The sequence below is a fragment of the Lonchura striata genome, chromosome 6, assembly GCF_046129695.1.
Source record: "Lonchura striata isolate bLonStr1 chromosome 6, bLonStr1.mat, whole genome shotgun sequence".
Classification (NCBI taxonomy): Eukaryota; Metazoa; Chordata; class Aves; order Passeriformes; family Estrildidae; genus Lonchura; species Lonchura striata.
This window is the reverse complement of record NC_134608.1, coordinates 31,411,276-31,436,621: the sequence shown is the minus strand read 5'-3', so window position 1 is coordinate 31,436,621 and position 25,346 is coordinate 31,411,276. Positions and strand designations below refer to the sequence as shown.

General features: G+C 35.0%; 1 protein-coding gene across 3 annotated transcripts in view; it reads right to left on the bottom strand.

The window, feature by feature from the left end:
- The window catches only part of RYR3 (ryanodine receptor 3), a 194,165-nt gene that overhangs the window by 138,889 nt on the left and 29,930 nt on the right, over positions 1 to 25,346 (bottom strand). For all 3 annotated transcript variants that reach the window (XM_077784077.1, XM_077784078.1, XM_077784079.1), the window contains exons 2-7: positions 9,681 to 9,800; positions 7,834 to 7,941; positions 5,597 to 5,671; positions 4,548 to 4,626; positions 1,985 to 2,097; positions 1,533 to 1,632 (exon numbers count right to left, since the gene is read on the bottom strand). In XM_077784077.1, the coding sequence (XP_077640203.1) occupies positions 1,533 to 1,632; positions 1,985 to 2,097; positions 4,548 to 4,626; positions 5,597 to 5,671; positions 7,834 to 7,941; positions 9,681 to 9,800 (595 nt within the window). The remainder of the gene's footprint in view (positions 1 to 1,532; positions 1,633 to 1,984; positions 2,098 to 4,547; positions 4,627 to 5,596; positions 5,672 to 7,833; positions 7,942 to 9,680; positions 9,801 to 25,346) is intronic.

Below are 25,346 nucleotides of genomic sequence, written 5' to 3'. Positions count from 1 at the left end.
AGGCATGTTGTGGAGTTTCCACCCCTGAAGACCTAAACCTGTCTAGATACATTCCTAAGCAATATGTTCTAGTGGATCAACTGGACAGTGGATTGGACCAGATCCTTTCCAACCTCAATGACTCCAATTCTGTAAACTTGTAGGAAGTTCAGCTGCCGAATCTCTTCAGGTACAGAAATATTAAATATACAACTGGTCTTCCATGATGTCTCTGCATAGTTCATTATGTTTTTCATCTCTTACAAGTTTTAAACTTTGCCATAGGATGGTTTTTCTCTTTGCTTCATTTTGTTTTACCTGTGATGCCTGAAAAAACACAGACTTTTCCAGGGTTGATCCCTATTCTATTTATGACCCATAAGGGCAGGCCCCCAGACAGTAATTTTTAAATATCCAGCTCCAGCATGCCAAAGCAATCAGAAAGTATTACAAGCAAAATCTATATCCCATAAATTAAAACCTAACACTCTGACATGGGTTTCTTATGGGCCAGTACACAGAAATACTGTGGGAGGCTGATTTAAACCAGTTGGGGTTAGAAAAACCCAGCTATAGTTCAAATAAGACTACTAGATTAAGTCTAACTCCAGGGTAAGTAATCTTCTATTAAGACTTACTATAGCTGATCCCAGGGAAATGGAATATCTCTCTCAGTTCCCTTAAAGCTCCACTTTGTTTATGTTGTTGTATACTAGTATATCATAAATACTAAGTTTTACAGACAAGTGGCATAAAATGATCCTAACTTCCAAGACATATAAGTAGTTTGTGAATGTCGAGTGCTGATACTTTGAATAGAGAAGAGCAAAGGTGAAGCGCAGTGTTTGCTACGACGGTGTTAATGACAAACTGAAATAAGGAGAGACACTGAGTTGATCAGACTTTCAATACAGAATGAGACATTTCTCAGAATAAGGTGACCATGACAAACATGGTCAATGACTCAAACATGACCATGAAGTGCCATAAAATTTCCTGAAAGAAATCCAGACCCTGTGGCGTAGGATTTAGGCTAGATGAGAGAAGACAATAAGGATGCATGGCTGTGACATTCAGAAAGGATTTTGAGGAAATGTCCATGAAAAGCAGAACTAAGAGGCTGAAATAGGAACTTTGAGAAAACTGCTTTTCATTTTGCCTGTACCTTTATTTTCTCTTCTGTTTTATCTGTAGTGGGAGAACAGTGTTTAGGAAAATTGTATGTAAAAATCTACACTTTCTGGATTCAGTTATTCTGCAGCTCCTACTCCCCCAAATTAAACTAAGTTTTCATTTCTCATGAAGCTTTTAAAGCTATGTTATTCTAAAGTTACAGCACTCATTGAGCTTTTCTTCAGTAAATCCAGTTGATGTATCTGTATTTCCCTGGTTTCTCTTCAATAATTCTTCTCTCCTAAGCTCCTTTTCTTTATTTTCATTACCCATTTTGGTTGACATTTTGAGGAGAATTTGTTTTTTACTTTTCCCTCTTTATCGAAAGCATACAAATTAATCTAATTCATATACATGTCTAAACAAATAAAATGGCAAACCTTCTGTAATATTGCTTCCTGAGCATATGGGATGTACATTCCATAGTGTCTGCATAAAGGAGGCATCCACCTGAATATTTCCATTTGACACGGAGAGATGCTGAAACAAGACAATGGTAGCAGGAAACAATGAAAATTATGCACTTAAAATATTTAGTGCATTAATTTATCAACAGAAGAGAATATATAATAAAGTAAATATTAAAATTTCTTCTAAAATTAGTATTGTTTTAGAATTTGGGGAAAAGGCATTGAAGCAGTCTTGCACTGGAGGAGGGACTCACACACACCCATCATCCTTTCAGTGAAGAAAAATAAAAATGCATTACAACCAGGCATTGCTCCCTAGATTAGAAAAAAAAAAAAAATAAGAATCCCAACCAATCTCCTGATATCCCCACAGAATTTTTATTTTCCCACCATTTGACCACTCTCTGAAGAAACAAACTCACCAGGTATCTTTCAGAGGACACGCTGACCAGGATAAGGTCATCACCAATTCGAACTTTTTCTCCTTCCGATCTTTGCTTAGAAGCAGGGTGTATTGTCCACCAGCATGCCTCACCTAAAGGACAGAGGCTCTAATCAAGGTTCTACAAAAGAGACAACTCCCAAGAAATCTAAGGATATCGTTATACAACACAAAAAATATCATTATAAAAATTGGCTTGTGAGAAATTCACTTTATAAAATCACATCATTTCTATTTTCAATCATTTTTGGTGCCTTTCTTTTTGCTTGAAACTTTTTGTCATATAATCTTTTCCATATATGATATTTCCCTTTTCAAGTTCCTTTAAAGAGATTGTTTACAAAACACCACTCAGAACTGCTTTCCCTGGGAGGGTCTCCTTGCCAGGAAATTGCTGACACCTGCCTGGGTCTTATTTATCACCTTTTGTCTCTTCCTTTGTTTAGTGGTCATATTTAATTCACAACCTTCTGTATTGTATCACATGACAAACCTGGAAGCAGTTCCACTAGCACTACAGACCATATAATTACAAAATAGCCAAGCCCAAGGGTGACAACCATAGGACATTTCCTACACATTAAACTTAAGATTCCAGATTACTCTGCACAGACACACACACACAGAGAACTACACATACACAGACATTCTGGGAAGATTATCTAGTTCATTTCACAATTTCACACTCTTCAGAGTGTGAAAGATAAGAATCTTGAACTTAAAGAACTTGAAGAAAACAAGTTGAATAAAACTTTCTCACTAGACAATGCAAAGTGGAAAAAGATTTTAAAAGGCCATTTGGTAGAATCAAAGTACAAAAATTTGTTTGATTGATTAAGATATTTCATTTTGCCTGTACCTTTTATTTCAAAAAGAAAATTTGAAGGCAATGAAACTAGTTATAGTGAAGACAATAAATAGAAGTTGCATCCATACAAGTGTAAAATGCTAAATCTTCAAAGGGAGTAATTTTTTATAGCCAGTGGCTTTTCCCTCTGCTGTGTGAAAAATACTTCCTGCAGCAGAAACTCATTCATTAGTACAGTTTCATAGGTGAGGGAGTAGAGAAGTGATATTATGGCACTCAGTTTATGAGCTTTTCAGGCATGCAGTAGCTACCAAAGCCCTCTGTGCAGAAACACAACGAAGTTTTTTGAATCTTAACTATGTGTACAAGGGGTTTATTGTTTATGTACAGTTAAGCAAATACCTTCAACAACTACAGATACTTGTTATAAAACCTCATAGATAGTAGCAGATATAGGTACAATAATTCCTTAAAAAAGCTATAAAATTATAAAAACAGATTTAACTGAAATATTTCAGTAGCGATTAAGCACACATATTCCTTTTATCACATACATTCCTTTTCTCAACATTCCTAAAGAAAATGTTCTCTATCTAAGGAAACAAAGACAGCCAAATAGCAGACAGCTAATATTTGTCTAAAGCAATCACCTCTAGGGCTATAAACAATTGAAAGACAAACTTCACTCATTCAAAAGACAAGATTTTGTAGAGAGTCACCTGAACAGATTCAAAGATTATGATTTACAAAGGTTTTAGCACCTACATTGCCAGTGCCTCTCCATCATCAATTAGTCTATTTGATTTTATTTTAAAAATAATGAAAAAATACTAGAAAACACAGATTTATATTAACACCAAGAGTATTTCATTATTTGAGCTTTACATTAATGAAGCCTGTATACAGGTACTTAGATTTTCCCTTCAAGGTATATGTCTGGTCCTGATTGTTACAGAGACACTTCCTACTTTCTGAGGAGTACTCACCACTTTCAGTAACTATGAGCACTCTGTACACAGCAGCATGAAAATCTATTTGTGGCTCTTTGTGGCTAAGTTACCTTTACATTCATTTAATATATCTTCCAGTGGCAACTCATAATTTATATGTGTTTTCATGGAAGCATATTTTTTTCACTATATTTCCATCAGCAGTAATGGTAATGGCAGTACTTCCCGAAATACATTAATTAGATTTTAAATCTTTCTCATAATGTCATTTTTGTGTTGTATCTCTTCCACTTTGTCTCATTATTGGTTTGTCCATATTACAAATGAATTTCTATCCAGCTCTTTTGGCAACGTGTTCACTACATATTTTCGGGTTTCCTGCATTACAAGTTGCAAATTTCTTTTGTTACTTGGTTACAATGTATATTGTGAATGCACCAGTATATGGCTTTTCCATACTCTTAAGTGTCAAAAAAAAAAAAAGCAAAAAATAAACAAACAAAAGCATCAAATTTATTTTGCTCAACAGAATTTTTGTAAATTTGACCATTATCATGCATTTTATTGCAGTTGTGTTGTCAGTTTAATTGCAAGACTCACATTCTTACACAAAGGTATTTAATGTGCTGAAAGTCATTAGTACTAATAGCAATTTCTTTCAGTCATCTTATTTCTGATGAACACATAAGGATCCCATTCATATGCTTACAGTTACATTAAACTCAATGCCTCTTCTAAAACTAGAAATTAGTAACTCATTTTCCTTCAAAAAGGACTTGCCATACCTGCTGCATTTTCTCGTAATCCCACATCAAATGCAAGTTTATCTGTCTGGGATCTTGATGATGTTAAACATGTCAAATACTGCAAAACAGTGATGTTATTGAAAACAAAAACCCAACAGTATCCATTAACACACATGCCAAATTAATACATTCGCATTACTTCATCTTACTATCTTACTTAATTTTTTTAATGAGTCAAAGATGACGTTGTTATTCATACAGAGCTCTTGCTGAACTTAAAATATCAAAATCCTTTTCCAGTGCAGCACATCTTCACTTCAGCTGTGCAATTTAGCGTCTACCTTCTGCAGTTTCACACAGCTCATCAGATAGAAACAGGCAAACATCTAATTACAACCCTATCATGATAAGTTTCATTCATAAAAACATTAAAAAAAAATACCAAAAGGTAGTAATTATACTTGCAACTCTGGTATACCAAGGCAACTACAATTATCAAGGTTCATAAACATAAGCAACATAGAAGATTAATGTAGCATTTGAAGATTAATGTAGCATTTTCTAGTACAGGAAGAAGGAGGGGAAGCATTTTCCTGACTTCTCATTCCCTCAGCCTTGTATTAGGTGTATTTATATGGGTCCTAGTAGGTCAAAGATTCAAATCAGCTGAAATTTTTCAGTTGTATAATATAATATGATGAAATTTATACAAGGCAGACTGAAGACATCTTTGTGGGCATAATCCATGGAAACTATGGGATGTCAAATAGAACACCATATCTTATAAAATACGATGGGGGAAAAGATAATGTATATGACAACAAATTCATTTGCTGTAGAAGTACTTGCTAATGGAAGTATCATTAAAATGGATTCCTTAAGGACACAGAAATAATACATTTTAGGAGCTTTTCAGTTACAATCTGAATTTAAACAATTCTATTGTGTTGAGACACTGCAAGTTATTAACTTCTTTCTTAACTAGTGCAAAAGATAGCTTGTAAAAATCATTATTCCAGATTTTTATTTTGGTAGAAAGCCATTTCTTATTGATGCTGGTCACTCTGTGCAGGTGCTCCCTCCCTTACCATTTCGCTGAACGAATGCCGGAGCAGAATGGCGTGGCCATACAGCAGGGTCCGGTGGCCACCCCCTTGGGCTGCCTGCAGAACAGGATGCAGGAGGTCAGAACTCCACTGCTCTGAGGGGACCATGGTCAGAACTACGCAACAACATGAAGAGCTATGGCAGTTCAAGGAAGGGGTGCAAATATTCCAACAAATTATGAAATGTACGCACTGGGGAATAAATAATTATAACAGAGTCGATGCAGCAATAGCCAAATATCTGCCAAAGGAAAAAATGTTGTTCTTCAACAGAGGCTTTTATATTTTCCTAATTTTTATTATGAGTTAGTAAAACACAGCACTTGCAAAAACATATTTTAAGTTAAATAAGATAACCACTTACCTTTCTTATAAACTTCATGCAGGCATTAAAAAAAATAACAACAAAATAAATACATATATACATACAGAAACTGAAATCTGAAAGAAAAAATAACATACTTACTGCCCAGAACAGTTCAAGCATATACTGAGAATATCTATTTGTTAATATTAATCTCTGACATGTTTCAGATTCATTAAAGCAACTGCATCCATAGTTTCAACCAAGTACAGTTACTAATTTTGAATAAGTAAAACTCCATGACAAGATAGGGAGAGGCAAAACTGGATTTTATATTTTCTTCATTTAGAGCAAATTTCTTTTTAGTTATTTTTGGATGGCATTTAAGATCAGTTCTCATCCTTGGATTCATTCAGAAGGGACAAAGATAATGAAAGGATATTCCAAGAGCTCAGATTATTGTTATACATGTGTAGGCAAATGGTTTTAAATTCAGTGAACAATACATAAGTTAAACTACCACCAAGCTTCTTCAAAATATGTCATTCATAAAAAATGGTTTTAATCCTGCAGGAAGTGGTCACTGCTCAGTGAGGAAAACTGGAAAAACACATAGCAGTGAATATCATACTTCTTTTATATATTAAAATTATTTTTTTTAATTAAAAAGGAAAAACTTAACAGCAAAGATAACTGTAATTACAAATAGGTTGTCACAAGAAAATTTCATGTATTCAGTTTGCAACAAATACATGGATACTGAGAACAAGCAATTAAATGCTTCCTGCTATTTTATTAATGAAAGTTCTTAAATTAATCACTTGTAAGTGTAAGTCTGACTTATTAAAAAAATAAAAAATAAAAGAAGAAAAGAACACAACCAAACCAAAACAACAAAACCTCCAAACTTTACAAGCTACAGTCTTTCTCTAGAAAAATCTGAAACTAGCAGCAGAACTCTGTTCTAAACAGATTTTAATATGAAAAGCAAATAATTTTTTATTTCAGCCTTGCTTTTAGTATGAACTGCTGTGCTTCTATTACAGTTTCCCCAATGGATTGTACCCAACTTCAAAATAAATGTAAGATAAGAGAGTTTCAAAATAAATACAGCACAACAGATTATATTCTTTTATATAATCTATTGCTCCTTAAGCAAGAGTGAGATTATTTTTACCAAAGAGATTATATGTACTCTACTTCAAATCCCAAATAAAATATTCATATATCATTATTAATATCAGATTAAATCTTTCAGCTTCAGTTTGTGGTGAATATTTTGGAAATATTAAAAAGTATGTAATTTCTTAGGAATTCTGAAATGTTTAAATTGATATTTTGATTTCCTAAGTATATGTTTTCATTTTCATCAAGACTTATTTTACAGACTGCAAGGTAATTGCAAAAATAAAGAATCCCACTTTTTTTTTATGCAGTGGAAAACAAAAGGTCAGTATTAATGACGTCTGAAAACCATGTATGCAAATGTTAACAATGCAAGATCAAAGGTGATATAACTCCATCTTTCTCATCTGTGCAATAATATATGCTAGTTAAGGATCAGAAACACAGAATAAGCCATTAGGTTGTAAAATAACTAAAGCCATAGACTTTTATCATGCTCTGTTTGTAGGAGAAGAAAAGTTCAATTCAGTTTGATTCAGCTGAAATTGGAGAATCAGGGTCAAAGCAATAAAATTAATGATGTTTCTGGATTTTTGCATCACAAATATTCAAAACACAGTTGCAGCAGCTCCTCACTGCCAAAGAAAAATTAATGTGATTACAGAAGTGGAGCAATAATGTCCCAAGAATACAATGACATCAGGACCCTCTTCTAGAAAACTCTGGGCAAGGAAAGAAATTAGGAGAATCTATATTCAGATTTAATGTTCTTTGAGGTCAATTTACTTACCCCTTCACTAGCATTATCCCCTGTGCTGGCCAGCATTTCCTGAAGGGCTCTGACAGACAGTGACTGTTCAAGGACGAAATTACACACGCAAAGGTCTGGAGGGACATACTGTAAAAATAAATTAAACAGTGCAAGAACAGATCAGAAGACCAGGTGAAACAAGATGAAAAATTGTTGGTACATGTGTTTATTTTAATTTTTGAACCTATACTTAATGCCTTTTCATTTGTTTTTGAGGTAATGCTACTCTCATGTATGAAAACAATATAAATCCATTCTTCATGAATTGACAACACAGCAATTTTTCTTTACTTTGGGCTTTATCCCTCACAGTAAAGTGAAACTTCTTCAGGTTCAAATACAAAAACTTTTCCCCTATGTGTTATTGTTTTCCTGTCTTTTAGACAGTTGTATTTGTTCTGTAATGTCACTGACAAAACAGAAGAGAAGGTATAAGATATCATGTATGAGGTTGATAGAAGATATTTACAGCAGCAACTAGATAGATAAGATAATATGACAGAATAATGTGAACCCTTTTAGGAAATCCTAATTTTTGTATCAATATGTCCGCTGGTTTTGAAATGTGAAACTTCACAGCAAAATTTTCCCACTTTCTTGGCATGGATATGTCCAGATAAAGATATGTCCAGGAGAAAAAAAGTCTCAAGGGGAACCACCAATGTACCTAAATCCATGGCAGAAAAGAGCAAAGACAGATCCAGAGACTACAGAGTAGAACCCAGTAAAAGGACAAGAGGAAATTGATACAAAGTGAAATACAGGAAATACTTTTTAAATATATAGCAAAACCCCCCTACTTGTACTGTGAGCATGGTAAACAGTAGAACAGGTTACCCAGAGAGGTTGTAGACTCTCCACCTTTGGAGATACTCTGATCTGAGTGTCCTAAGCAATCTGTTCTTTCTGAAGCTATTCCAAGCAGAGTTTGTACTAGATGACCTTCAGAGACTCTTCCCAACCTTAATAATTCTATATTCTGTGATTCATGATAAAGATCATGGCTGTGTATGAGCTTTAAGGTGGATATGCACTTCTTTTTTAAATCAGAGTGACAAGAGAGAATAAAAGTATTGATAATGCTGTGTTTTAAGGTGATGAAAAGTGAAGAAATAAAAACAATTAAGGAAAAGGATGCAGAGAAAACCAAAGAGAGAGAGGAGGTCCTCCTCTGTTTGGTTTATACCTAACATTATGCTATTGTAGAGGTTTACAATTTCATCTATTCTCTCCTTTCCCCTCTCAAGCTCTGATAATTACCCTGGAGTGGTGTGGGTTTTTTTTTCCTTCACATCTCTCTAGCTTTTTTTTTCAATTTTCCATTTTTAATCTAAAATTCTCTTTTACTTAATCATTCTTGTCCCTGTAGATATCAATCAAGAAGTTAAAACTTCTTGATTGATAATGAAGTCAGGAGCAACACTTAACACCAGTAACTGACAGGTGACAATGCTTCTAATTATCAATTATCAAAATTATCAATCCAGTGTATCAGAATATTTGAACCTACAGCAGTAATAGAAATATGGGAGTTCAGTAAACTTAAATAACAGTTTGGAGACTTAATCTTGAAAATAGATAGCATTTCAGTTACAGGAATATTCTTATTTGAGGAATAGCAGCTTTTCACTGTTCTCAGGTGGGTCTCAAAATTCATTTGGAATCTAGTAAATTTTTTCAAACAATTCTAAGATGCAGTTGGGAAGAAAAACACACATAAGGTCCCTCTAGCACCGTATTTAAGAAAACATGATTAAATGTGCTTGTGAGTAAGTAGGTTAACATTCACTGCTCAGTTGCACCAGTTGAGAGTATCAGCTTCTTACTTTAGCTTCTGATGTTGGCTCCAGAAAGCACAGGCGATTCCCAAGTCCCTCCGCTGCCAAGCAAAACTTCCTTTGTTCTTTGTGAATACTGGCAACACACTGAAGTACTACTTCATCATCCTGTCACAATACAAAGAACAAGAAAAAATTTGCAGTTGCATGCACACTATAATATTAAAAAAAACTGCAACATCTGTTGAAAATTAATTCAATCTACTTCTAAATCATAGAATGTACATATGCAGAAATTCTTTTGATATATATCAATAACAGATCTACAAATAAGTAAAGATTTCTATAGAGATTTATATTCAAGACTTTATCCGAGTGACAAAGACTGCACAGTCTTCAAGGCTTTTACAACTGCTTGCTCCTTTTGTCTTTAGCAATATAAAACAAACTGTAAGTACACTGTTACTCAGTTTTACTCAGCAAAATATTTTTAATGCCTGCTGTAAAGAACCTTTACTACAATTTTGCAAACAGTGCTATTTGTTAGCACAGTAAACTATCAAGACTATTTTTCAGAATCTTAACTTTGAAGTTTTTATGTAGCATAGACATATTTATGTACAACCAAAGATCCAAGAGGTATTTTTCAGAAGAAAGTTCAGTCATAAGAACATGATCCTCAAAAAACATGTCCCAAGAATAAGAACACTCTGGAAAAGCACCTTTACAAATTGCTGCATAATACAACGCTGAACACATAAAGTGCCAAGCCCTTTTTCACCTCTTAATATGTAATACTAAAGCTGATATAAGGAAGCCAAAAGAGATTAATTTTAGTGTTTGACTGTGCCAAAGCTATATACAGAATTAAAAATAATTTTATTTTCTAAAACATGTCCACTAAGAAAAAATCTCCTAGAGAGTAGCATGTAGAAGCACTTTTGTACAGGCATAGAACTGTTTACCAAAAGACACTGCCTGACAAATTTTTAAGGGGGCAGAAGCTGATAAAACAGGAGTGATATGATATGTCAGTGTCCCCTCCAGCAACAAAGTCCTACTGGTGTCAATTATTATTATCAAAGCAGACACACAACAACCGCCTGTGCTGAACTCTGAGATCACTTGAACAATTATGTTCTAAAAGCAGCACTGCTATTTACATCCCTTATGCAACTGCAATACCATGACACTGCCACGGCTTTGGGCAATGGAAATAAAAGCTGGGAGAAGGAAAGTCATTTTCACCAAAGGAACTAAGTGACACGCCCTTTAAAGAGGGAAATCAAAAGCATGCTTTTCACTTGGGGAGTGCAAGTTACAGGGCTTTTTTTTAGGTGACCCTTCACCCTTCACTGCCTATTTACCACTTCTTACTGAAATAAGCAACTATTACATTGCAGACTAATTATAGACAGTATTTTTCTTACCTAGCTTTGCATGACAATCAGTGGTGGTTTAAACAGTACAGAAAAAGAATTCAAGACATTTTTGCAGATAATTCTAAAAAACTGTAGCAGTTAGTTTTTTAGATCAGTTAATTCTGTCTTTCCTCCTGCCGCTTCTGCTTCCATTTCTATAAAATGCTCTCTGAAGTTTTCAGCTTTCAAGTTCATTAATAAACTAATTTTTTTCTTTTTGATATTAAGTGTAATAAGTTGTAAAATATTACCAGTACAATTAAACACTCACTACATGATTCCCTTCATGAATTTAAAAATTTACATCAGAACCATGTGGATTTGGTGGGGAAAAATTAGAACATATGTAAGATAAAAATAAAGATGTTTAAAACATTTTTCATCATTTAGTTCCTGTATCAATATTTGAAATTACATATTTTAGAGATAAAAATAGTAAAATACTAAAAAGTGAATTTATAAATACCAAAATTTAGAGTAAAGTTGAGATTTTCAACTTAGGACACGCTTATCATTACATTAAATTACTTCTATATAACTCAAATTGCACTCATTTTCCCTACTACACTGAAGTATTCATCATTCCACAGAGGTGTATATTAGTAACCTCTATTGTAATTCATAGTTCCCTAAAAAATAAAATTATGTCTTCAGACTTTTTACAAGGGCATGTCCTATCTGTCACAGGACAAGCTTCAAACTGAAAGAATGTAGGTTTACAGTAGATATACACTGGCACAGGTTGCCCAGAGAAATTGTGGATGCCCCATCCCTGGATGTGTTGAATGCCAGGTTGGATGGGGCTCTGCTTCATCTGGTCTAGTGGAAGGTTTCCCCACCCATGACATTGGGGTGGAACTGGATGATCTTGAACATCCCTTTCAACCCAAACTGTTGTATGAGTCTATGAACATACGTAAAAGTTACTTAAAATGAGAATTAATCAAATAAATTAAGTATTTTGGTTTTAACACTTAGAATTTACACTGGTATCGGAAAAGCTTTATCAATCATTAAGTGCAGTAATCTCAAAATACAAGCACAGAATGTCTTTAGAAATGTATGCGGCATTCAACACTGATGTTTTTATGTTATTCCCCTAAATGGCCAATGTACCCGTTCCTTTGTGCTACAACATTTAACAAGTTGAGTATTTGTTATGTAGGATAAAAAACTTCAATAGTATTTTAAAAGTGGCAAGAAATATATGCTATTTCAGAATGTTTTGCAGAAAAGTTTTAAAAGCTATTCATTCACTACTGAGCATAAAGAATTAACAAAAGCTTATATAATCTGCAAATGAGACAATTATTCCCTGTTAAAATAATTCAGTATTAACATATTCTCACTGGAAAATCATCATTCTGGCTGAGGTCTGTAATTGCTTTTCTGGCCTGAAGATGCTAATAGAAATGAGTTTTATGGAGTTGCTATGCTATCATGAAAATGCAGACCATGTCTCAGCAGTACCTTGTTGACAGTACCTAGTTTGTGAACCATGAATTCAATAAATTTAAATGGTTTTGATTCAGTAAGTGTTTAAAATGCAATTTTTCTCATCTAGCAGCTCTGGCATTTCCACATTCTGGTCCATTTATTTTTGGGGAGGGTGGGTTTGGGGTTTTTGTGGGGGATTTTTGTGGGGGTTTTGTTGTTTGGTTTGTTTGCTTGTTTGTTTTGGTTGGTTTTTAATAAAACAGGCTTAGAGTGCACAGAATCACAGGAATGAAAGGACACCCATAAATGGTCCACTACAGAGAGGCATTTGCACAAGAAACTGCTTTGCTATTCTTCCTCAAAAAGTACACACATTCTAAACATCATTTACTAATAACTTGTTTCCACTAGTGGCATCATCAAATTAACAATGAGATACATTCTAGAATACCATCATTCCATCTATTCACAAATACTGATGCATAGAAATTCCTAACTTTTTTATTCTGAATGAAGAGGAAGTGGAAGTTTTCCCTTTCTGTCCCAAAATTTTTTATCTGGTTAAGATTCATCTCTCAGCCCTTTAGCAAAAGGACACACACAAAGTAAGTCCATTCCAAACCTGAGAAGGTTTATACATTAAAACATGTTGAAATTGCTAAAATATATTTCAAGTGGTCTGAAATGCTGCAGAATTTATCTAGTGCCATGTAGCTAATATGTCATAGTACCATACATTGTCCATTCACGTATTGATGCTGCATAACTTTAGGAAAAAGGAAAAAAGACATTTTGAGGGATTTGAGGTTCCTTTTGAAAGTAGGTAACCACATACTTTGTTTACTGCAAAAATAAATTTCTACTTGCTTTGGTTAGAACTGAAGTTGTATTCCAAATTTGACTATACAATTTTGTCAATATAAACTTAAAAAAAATGGTATTTCTAAAACAGTTACAGATTCAATATGTTCTAATTTTAAGAATGAACAAGTTACAAAAATAGATATTGACTCTACAAAAAAGTATGTTTTGTGAATACATTAAATCTTTAATTTCTTTTAACAGAAAACATTTATTTCTAGCCTTCAACAGTATACTATATAACTTTAAAAATTAATTTTTAAAGGACCACAGTCCAGTAGTTCATTACCAAACACTATTCTGTCTTGATGTTCAGGCTGCCTTCATCCTCAGATTTCATAATATAAAGTGATGGTGAACTTAAACTGAGCTTCCTGTGACAAAATAGTAAGTCAAAACATTAAACAAAATTATTTTTATTACTCAATTTCTTGACTTGCTGCAAAGGAATTCAATGATCAAGGTGAATTAGTGCATTGTTGGCATGACCTTGCTCCTGCACTGTTTGCTAGTATTTCAACACAGAATTTCAGAAAAGGAAACTCCAACAGTTAGTGAAACTCCATTTGCATTTATGTTGCATATATAGTCCATCATTTAGAGTAGTGATTTATATAGTACACATAAATCTGAATAGGGATTGTATTCAAAAATAGACACACTTCAATATCTTTTATATTATCAAGTACGGAATCATGAATACAGTAAATATATACATGTTGCTGGAAAATGATACCCTAGATTTAGTTTATTACCTACTGAGTCAACATCTACCTAATCTCTATAATATTCAGTGCTGGAAATAAACTGATAAAATAAAATTGACATGACATCGAAAATTAAACAGTTCTAGATAACTAATAAACTTTGTTATTAGACTACAAAAAGAAAGAATTTTCTCAAAAAAATTACATATTTTGCCTATAATTTACTCACAGCTGCAATAAACATTCAGGTAGATACTTTCACAGGAACGACTAACGTAAATGCAAAGTGAGACACTTGCTGATTAGAGATCAGTTCTGTAAAAAAATGAAGTAAAAACTCACAGCCACCTTCACTCTTTGGTAGATAACATTATATTCACATCTCTTCCTCTATCAAAAAGCGCAGGATGCAAATAAACATCTTGATAGCATTTGAGGTCTGGGTACAAAATGATTCTGCTACAGGACTGCATTTCTTTAGAGTTTTCTGGAATAATCTTGGAAAACAAGGGAAGTTCACCAGAAATTGCAGTCTACATTTTTGTTTACAAAATAAGGAAATATATGCAGAGTTGACAATCTTTAATCCAAAGGTGGATTTGGTACGTTTGTTTGTACCCACTAATTTCTTGTTATTGCTGGGCAGGTCTTGCACAGAGCCAAGGCCTTTTCTGCTTTTTCTACAGTCATGCTGTCAAGGAATTTGGGGATTCATGGGAGGCTGGGAGGTGACACAGACCTAGCTGAACAAAGGGGCATTCCGGACCATATGACATCATGCTCAGCATATACATATTCATATACATATTTCACTTAGATTGAGGAAATAATTATTTTTTAATTGTATGTCCATAATAATCATATAAACAGTATAAGTCTTATTCTCAAGAAAATAATGCACCATAGACAGTTTTTACAAAAAAAGGAGGATTATATAATCAATATCCACCTACATCATGGGTAATACAGCAGCTTTAATAAAAGCTGTAGGTTAGGCCATTGAATGTCTAGACAGTATTTTCTGGGAAGCAAGTCTAAATCACCAGACAACAGTGAAAATACAGAATTAAGTAATCGAAGTGCTTTTTCACTTGATCTTTTTTTTTTTTTTTTTTTTTTTTTTTGGAATAGTAATCAATCTCTGTGCTGTAGTCAAATTTTATACCTGGTATAAGGCTGATGATATATATGAAACATTTGTCACACCCATTCTTTGGTTTGCTGCATTAAAGAAGGTAATTGAAGAAAGGTGACTCCAGTTAGCAAGCTGATGAAGCATACCAAGACTTCCTAAATACTAGTATAAAATAAAGTGAGTTAACAATGTGTTTCTGTTGTATAAAGTAATTTAAGTGATCCATTAAAAAAGAGTTCATAATTTACCTCGTTCCCAGCTTCTTAGTAGATAGAGTGAATTATTCCACTAATTCTAAAACAGAAGCTTCATAAAACATTACTTTAAAGGATTCCACTACTTCCATATTTGAAAAGAACAGAACTCTTCAAACCTATAAACTCATATGATATTTTTGTGATTTATTGCTTCAGTTATTGTTACTGCAACACTTGGCAAATTTGTATTTTGTTCTCCCTTTTGCACTGTGAAAAATTAATTTAATAAAACTGATCCAGAAAACAATTCTGGTATGGCTTATTATTTCTGCTACTGCTCTTCTGCTTCAGATAAAGGATGGGGAAAAATTATTGCTGATGAATTTATTATTTACCAAGGCAACGCAGTCTTAAATATTTAGACTTCCTAATTAAGTTCTTAGAAATTAAAAGATTCTTTGATTAATTCTTCCTTGGGTTGTTTTGGGTTTGAGGCTATGTTCCAAAAAATAACTTAATGTATTCATTTGCCATCTAGCTAGAACAATTCAGTTTGTTTAGGTTCCTGTACTGCACAAATAAAGTAATTTTCTTACAATTAAGAACAATTGTGTATCCCATGACCATGCAGAAATCAGATTCAGAGCAAAGTACATAAGTACATCAGAAGGCTTGCTTCATGGTCATATCACTTTTCCTCTGCCACATAACTGAGGTATAAATGTCAACAAAAATTCTTGAGGGAAATTTCCAAAAGCTCCACTGTATTAATCTTTATTTATTCGCTAAGGCAATTCTATTCTTAATAAAGAAAATAATTGTTCATTGTTACATGATGACTGACACTCTTGTGTCACAGTTGAGTCATAGATGACATGGAGTCATATCAGAAGGCAAAATGCTAAAAGGTCTCACATTTATTGAGATGTCTTCTTTTAGATCTTAGTCCAACACAGGTGGACCTGATTGGTCATTTAATCAATACATTCCACATGATTGGTTAATTAAGAAACCACCCTTTGGTAAATCTATTTCCATAACACATTCCACATGTTCACAAACACCAGGTGCAGCAACTTAAGAATTGTTCATAAGTCTTTTCTCTTGAGTTTCTCACAGCTTTTCCCAGAATCATGCCTGAGAAACCATCTGTTTCTCTTTCTCAGCATCCACACTCATTTAGAGTATGCAGTACAGATTTGGCTAGTTGAAGTTTTGAATATTTTGGACTTTTTTTTTGTTGCTGTTAGAAGACATTTCTCACTTGAAAAATAATTTCTATTACAATTACAAAGCTAGTGTATGACATGGATTTTTCATTTTGCCTACTCTTTGTCAAGATAGAAAGCAACTTCTTTCCTTTTTTGACTAGTCATGAGAAAAAAGAAACAGGAAACAAAGTAAAACCTCAAAAACCACTTTTAAGTCTCAAAACTGACCCAAACCCAAAACACATAGAAACAAAGAAACAAACAAAAATTAACTGCACCCTGCTAGGCTTACACACTTACCTACAGTTACTATAAAGGCAACCTGGCAGGTGCTCACTGAAGGCTCAGCATTGATCAGCAGGCGTTACCGTGGGTGTCTGTGGAATCCAGAGGTCCCCTGAAGAGTGGGTGGCTGGTAGAGGCAGCTTTGCCTCACCAAGCACATGGAGAAAGGTGTGCTACAAACATGGTGATGTGAAGGAGCAGGAGCCATCACCCTCAGCCTGTGGGCTTTGACAGGGATGACAACTTGTGAGCCTCTTTGGACATAAACTAAGAATGTTCATAGGGGAATAAGGTGTATTGTGCCTTCCAGGAGAGTTTCGTTGTGTATTCTTTTACTCTCTTTTCTTCTTCAGATCAAAACAATAACAAGACATCCAATTACCAACAACTCAATTGCTTCTTCTTGAGTAATATGAACTTAAATCCTATGCTTCCTTATAAAATTAGATAAAACTACAAAAAAGGGGCAATATGCAATGTATATGATCCATGTTGAACATTTAGAAATTTATGGAATTTAAATAATTTTCAAACTTATGTTTGAACATACCTATTTGTCCTAATTGAAATACTCTTATAGGCAACTTTATACTTCAATTTAAAGGCTGTGTAACAGGAACTCACATTGCCATATTCTACTCAGTATTTCCATGTTTAAGAGTTTCAGTCATATTATCAGGCAGCAGAAGAAAAAACCCGTGCCTGCTCATCAAAAAATACATAAATCACAAATTATCATAATGGGGAAAATTTAAAAGAAAACTGTAAACTGCTAAGAAAGATAAGTTATCTGGACAAGTTTAATCATTACCTTTTTTAAAAAAGAGACCCAGACTACATTTCCAACCATTAAACCATTTTTATTGTTTTTTCTCTTACATACATGCCAGCAAAGCAAATGTTTCCTGTTTACAGAACTACCAATTTTGTCTCATAGCAGCTACATTTTGCCATTCTGCCAAAGAGACATGAATCTTCTGTATATCTCTTGAAAGCACTTCTTTTCCCCACACTGTCCACTTATAATAGTGAAGATTAAAATTTTCAATAAATCCTAACATACTTGCTCCATAAATTTATACTAGGAATATTGTTTACTAGAGTATGTATCCAGGGATAACCTAAAGCAAGGTTTAATATGAGAATCAGCTTATGAACCAAAAAAGGGTCATAAAAGGTTCAAGTTATATTTTTCACTTCAGTAACTAGAAAAGCTGATACAGGTCTGCTGCAATATGATAAAATTCATTAGGACTCCTCACAGAAGTGCATACTGCATGAATATTTTGGTACCAAAATAGAGACATCAAGTCATATAATTGAATCAGGAAGAGGCCACATGAATATATCATCTTGGGTTTTCCTTTGCTTTAAATGTCTATAAATAAATCTGGTAAGCAGTATGGTTTAACATCTAAAAAAGAGGTTTGCTTAGACACCTCATACTGTAAATCACCACAAAACCCACAAAAAAATGAAGGAAGCCAATATCCAGAGCAGATCTTAAATCAGTGGTGGTCATAGGGTGGCGGATTCTCAGGAGATTTAGCTTTACTTCCAGTACTTCCTATTGGTTAATGTTAGCATTTTTTATAAATTAAAAGCCTCTATTTCTCTGTAGTAACGTACCAAGGCGGGGCCTGTCTGGGGCCTGTCTTCCCCCAGTAAACATACAAATTTCTCCCAGTAACCACAGTCTCTTCACTGCAAATGGATCTTTATGATGACAGCAGAGTTCTTTGATGGAAATTCACACAGCACCCTCTGACAGTTCTCAGAAGATTTTAAAAATAGAGTTGGGGTTTCCGTTGTCAGGCTACTCCTTCAACAGTGGTTGGACAAAAGCCTAATCATAACACTGAAACATACTCCCATATCTTCTATCAAGCCATCAGCAAGGCAGAATAAGCAAATATACAGCAAGAAAACATTGACACATAAAAAAATCACACCAAAAACCTGCAAACCAAACCTCTTTGAATAAAAAATTGCTTTAGAAAGTCAAGTAGCATAATATTGACCATTTTGCTTCTTTTTTATTTTCATTCCAAATCCAGGCAGTGTAGTTAACATTGAAGCATTTAGATGGTTTGCTGCCCTTTGTATTACAGCTTTCTCCACCTTTTCGTTTGAGCAGTTCTTTGTGGAAATGAGATAGCATGAGAGTGACCAAAAAGGGGTAGCCACAATAAATACCAAGATCAAGTGTAATACCCAAAATATTTATCTATCATCTATAATTAAAGCTGAGTGTTAAATATCCTTTAAAAATCACTCCTTTGATTTTAAACTAATACATGAGAAAAAGATGACTTCTTAATAGAGCTGGGGTAAACTAACTGCAGACCAGGCTGGTGCACCTCAGGCAAATTAAATATGTCCTCTCCTATCAGGCGGAGCCCTGTCACTCATTAAGAAAATGTTCTGGATTCAGCAGGGGTAGATTTAATCTTCTTCATAGTGGCTGGTACAGGACCATATTTTGGATTTGTGCTGAAAACAGGGTTAATAACACAGAGATGTTTTTGTTATTGCTACACTGGGCTTGCAGAGAGCCAAGGCCTTTTCTGCTTTTGGTACAGCCACACTGATGGGGAAGTTGGGGGTGCATTGGAGGCTGTGAGGTGACACAGCCAGGGCAGGTGACCCCGGCTGATCACAGGGACATTCCAGAACAGATGATGTCATTGTCAGTATATAAAGTTGGGGCAAGGAGGAAGAAGGGGGGACAGTTGGAGTGACGGTGTTTGTCTTCCCATTCACCATTACAGGTGATGGGGCCCTGCTCTCCTGGGGATGGCTGAACACCTTCCTGCCCATGGGCAGCACTGAATTCATTCCTTGTTTTGCTTTGCTGGTGTGCACAACTTTTGCTTTCCCTATTAAACTGTCTTTGTCTCAATCCAGGGGTTTTCTGGCTTTTACCCTTCTGATTCTCTCCCTGATCCCACTGGTGTGGGAGAGAGTGAGTGGCTGCGTGGGGCTTGGCTGCTGGCTGGGGTTAAATCGTGACAGAAATGAAGTGACAAGCATACACATTAATTAACAGAATGGCAGATTGACTAAAATCATTAAGATATATGCCATGCTGGTCAAGGAAGTGGAATTATCCAAGAAAGGTGTACCCTGCCTAAGTACCTTATCATTACTTACTGAATGGACATGTTAGAGCAGGTCCCAGGAGGGCTGTGAAACAGTCAGAGGTTTGGAGCAGCTCTCTTGTCAAGAAAGGCTGAGAGGGTGGGAACAGTTTCTCATCAAGAAGGCTGTGAGAGCTGAGGTTGTTCATCCTGGAGAAGAGAAGGCTTCGGGGAGATCTCAATAAAGTGTTTCAATACTTAAGGGGACTTATAATAAAGATGAAGAGAGACTTTTTACCAGGTCTTACAAGGACAGGATAAGGGAGAACAGGTTTAAACTAAAGGAGTGTAGATTCAGATTGGTCTCAAGAAAGAACTATTTTAGAATGCGGGCGATAAGACACCAGAACATGTTGTCCAGAAAAGCTGTGGATGTCCCATCATTGGAACAGGTCTGTGAGCAACCTGATCCAGTGAAAAATGTCCCTGCCCGTGGCAGGGGCTAGACTAGACGATCTTTAAACCATTCTGTGATTCTACGAGTTGGGGTGTCAGAACTGGCATGCTTTGCAACTCTCACATTCATAACCTCTGGCAAAGGTTATATAAGGAAATGAAGAAATACACTAGATATGTTAGGAAAGGAAGGTGTTAACATTCATTTTGATGGAGCATCCTTTTGGAGAGAGAAATGAATGTAAAATACATTTTTGTGTATATACATAGTTGCAAATATTTTGTTTGTTTTGCCCATTTCTTTTACATCTGGTGCAAGTGAAGCAGGCCAATCAGTTAGTAACAGGAAGATGTAACATAGAACACCCATTAGAACAAATTTACAATAAATTTCATTTCAGAAATTAACTTAGAACTGAAGTTCACAAATGTAAGAAATTTTGACATAATAAACTCAATCTGTAGGGTTTTGCTTAGAATTTTTTCCTGTTTGAAAAAGTTCCATAAGTATTAATGGAATAGCCAGTGTCTTGTCTCAATTACAGATGAACCAATTTAAAAAACTTGACACCTGACAGCAAGAAGGAATCCAAATAGAAGCCGTCAGCCTTTTGGAATCTTAGTGCATGACCACTACCAGATTAGTAAAGATACCAGCAGCAACAAACATTTAGATCATATCTATTTCAAAATGAGGATGGGTATGCACTTTATTTAGCATATTCTTTAAATCATGTATTCTGTATATGACTAGTCTATCTGAACTATCAACTATAATTATTTCATGGTATTTAATACCACACTTTGTCAAAGATGTAAGATTTCCCTTTTGGACTAACAGTTTTTACTAGGAAACTTAAATGCTGACTTTAAGGAAAAAATCATATGGATTTTTCTACAGAACCAAATACCATTCAGGATTTTAAATACAGTCTATATCAACTGTTGACAAAAGGGATACTTAGCATACAACTTTGAAAATTAGGGACATGCAATGAGACAAAAAATTATCTGCCTTAAATTTTATGAACTCAAAACAAAGAAAAGTCCTAAAAAAAGATTAAACAAAGCAGAATTTGCTCAGTCACTATAAGAAGTTGTAGGCTAGCTGCTTTCTGCATGAAAATAGAAGAAACCTTTACAGATACTTTTTTAAATAGTATTCTCAGAGGAGATTTTACAATGTCACAGTGATCTGAATTTAAGTAATCTTTGTCAGGTGTAGGCAGCAGAATGACAGATACCACTTAAACACATAGAGAGTTTGCAAGACCCAGGACTTTGCACCAGGTCTCAGAACCAGAGTGAGCCTGTGAATAGCCAATAAATATTTACATGCTACTTATCCAGATTTTAGGAGGAAGGGCAAAAAAAAAAAAAAAAAAAACATGAGAGCTGGAATGTTGCCGTATAAATAATTTTTTGCCAATAACCCAAAGATGGTACAACATCAGTATGAGATAAGATAGGTCTGAAGGAGAAATGCAAGGTACCACAGGGTCTAGAATTGTTAAATGCTTTTTTGTAACTATTTTATATCTTGGGGAAGACAAAGATGGGTTTTAAAGATATTTTAATCAAGAAAGCAGAGGTTTAAATTAAGGCTGAGGCTTCTTCCCCAAATCTTCTACAGACAAGACACAAATATGGCTGTGAACATAAAACTGATGAGCTTCCAGGCCCACATGGATTGATAAGAAGGGGAGAGCTACGAAACAGGTTCAAATTTGTATGTGTACATAGGGGATCACAAATTACACAGATAATGAATACAGGAAGTACAATATCTGTAGTTGCCCTGTAGTAGCAAATATACAGATATAAGAATGTATATTTGAGCATTCACTCAAATATACAGCTGTATTAAGGGCTGTAGAGGACATTAAAGAGCTTTTACATGCAGTGCTCTTCCTCAAACAATTAATTAGACTTCTCTGATAATGTCCTTATTGAGAGAATGTCAGAACAGTGTGACATCACGTATGTGGTGGTATATATTACCTAAACAAAAAAATTCTGGACATAGGTTTAAAAATTTACTAGAAAATTGGTACATTTCAATGGCAAATTCCTTTATGTGGATATATATATTTAAAAATTACATATATTCACACACATGATTCAGTGTCAGCTACAATTACTTCCCCAGTGTTAAACCACAGAATTAAAGCAACTTTATAGTTTATAGAGTTATAGTGCCTACAAAATAGGTTAAAGTATGCTTAATATGAGGATGTAATACCTTTGAAATCCAGCCGTATTTTCCATTTCTTAATCCATACTCCATTATACTGATACTGCACTATGTATATGCACACATCTGTTAATTTGTTGGGCTTTTTACATTTTAAAGAAGTAAAACATTTTAAAGAAGACTGCTAAGATGAATTACATTCATATTTCAACAAAAAGTTCTGAAAACCATAAATTACTGTTGTGTATATTTGACCTTAACTATCCAATACAATTACGACTTCTGAAATTTATTTCAGATGTGAACTCTCTGATATTTTTGGAAATTCTTTTAACCAAAAACCTCACTAATACTTAGTAATCATCCACATCTGTTACAGCTGAAAAGAGAAAATGCATCAGATGCAGGGAGAATTACAACAGAAATCTTTCAAAGAGGATTTGAAAAACACAGCAGATACTTTAAGAGTCTTCATACAAAATACATGAAAAAAAGAAGACTGAATAAAACAGAAGAGCTAGCACAGAAATAAAATGTGAAAATTTAAGTACATTCAACTGCTGTCCATTCCATGTAAAGCTTTCACAAATATTAAAAAAGCTGGGCTATAGAAAGTGAAATATTCGAGGTTTAGACAAGAACTGGCAGGGACAGGATATTGAAAGCACAGAAATTAATCATATCCATTAACTATACCCTGCAAAATAAAATATTCAAACCATCAACCAGCAGCTGCATGGCAGTTTTCCCTGCATAGTGGTTTAAATCTTACAATTTTTGCTACTCCAGTAGAAGATACCTACACATCTGCAAGCAGTAGAAATGTCCTAAAAAAGTGACAGATCAGTCACTATCCTCTAGCAAACTGAGTGGGAATATGTGAGCTAATTACATGTTCAGTCACTGATGTCATTACATTGGATCTATAATTGAGGGCAAGCACAATTACTGGAAATAGAATGATTTTTATAAAATTAGAAAAAATATTTCTCAGTATCTACTAATTGATGTTACAAAATGCAACAAAGAGATGTTAGTTTGCTGTGTGCTTTTTTCATAAATTAGATGGTGCCAAAGGAAAGTACACTTAATTTTGCAATTAAGTTGATTTCTGTAGAAAAGTCAGTATCGCTGTATTCCCCATTGCTCCTGTCCCAGATAATATCAGCAGTGCTTGCTTACTTCATGAGGTTCACTTAAGAATTCTGTAACACCTGTTCTACCAAAAATCAGCCGACATACTCACTAGCAAATTAGAGAGCCAAACCTTGAAATGTTTTCAGCAGAGAAGTTAATAAAATTTAAATATTTAATAAAGCACTTACATACTGCACACTTTACAAAGTCACACCAATTTACATTCACCAGCCAGCCACATCATGAGAAGCAAAGGATAGCCAGCTGTCTTGTCATCAGGCAGCGGGAGGGGACCTAAGAGATGAGGGGAATGGAGCCAGGTCAAGAGGAATGAGGCTCTGGAAGTGAGGATCAGGCACATGGCAACATTGCCTAAGGTTCACAGGTTGGGGAACTGTCCAGGGTGAATTAGTCTACCTGACACAGCATGACTGCCTCAGTTATGACAAAAAGTCATGCATGATTCCCTTCTGAGAGAAACAGAAGGATCTATATGCTAAGACCCAGCCATAGGGAAGTCTGCTGCCTCCTTGGGGTCCAGTTTAGAGATGTAACCAAGAGAACTCTCCAGTCTGGTACCCTAATTATCATTCCTTATTTATCAGCTTTCTAATTATCATTCATTACTGGTTTTTCAGGAGGGCAGCAACTAAGTTCCAGGAAGTCAGGAAAATCAAGAGGGATCTCACCTCTTTGGAATAACTCATTGAGGGGTCTGGAGCACCAGTAGTGTTCTCTCTTCTGGCAGTTGCAAGGGAAGGTGGGAGTAGGAAAATCACACAGATGAATAACTGCTCTTAGCCTGGTGTTACCCGCAGGATTTTGTGGTTTTTCATCACAGATCAGTTTACAAAACACCAAGCCTGCTGACAACAGATGGGGCACACCTGTCCCAAAGCAGAAAAAAGATCTTCACATAGGCTTTAGCAGGGGTCAATGAAAGAGCCTTAAATTAGATTTGAAGGGGGAAAGGGATAAAACCAGACTTGCTAGAGATAAATTTGGGGATAGTACATCAGGGACTTTATCACTTTCTACAGCTACCTGGAAGGAGATTACAGATTGGTGGGTGTCAGCATCTTCTTGCAGATAACAAGGAACAGTATGAGAGGAAATGGTCTGAAGTTGCAACAGAGGTTTAGATTGGATCTTAGGAAAATCTTCACTGAAAGGATGGTCAGGCACTGGCATATGCTGCCCAGGGAAGTGGTGGAATCACCATCTCTGGGTTCAGTTTAGCATTTGGGAACATGATTTAGTGGTGAAAAATGTGGTGCTAGGCTAACAGTTGAACTCAGTGATCTTAGAGGTTTTTCTAACCTCAAAAATACTGTTTCTATCTTGAGTTAGAAGCGACCTTTAGAGACTGCCTAGTTCTACCCCTATGCTCAAAATCGCATCAACAACAGTGAGGTGCTCAGAATGGTATCCAGTTAGATTTTAAATATGTCCTGAGACAGAGGCTTCTGAGTCTTCCTGTACTACCTGTTCCAGTGTTTGATTATCCCCAACTAGGAAAAAAAAATTATTTTCAGGACCAGGATTGAAGTTTGTTAGTGAAACTCTCTAGACTCATAAGCACACAAAAATTTT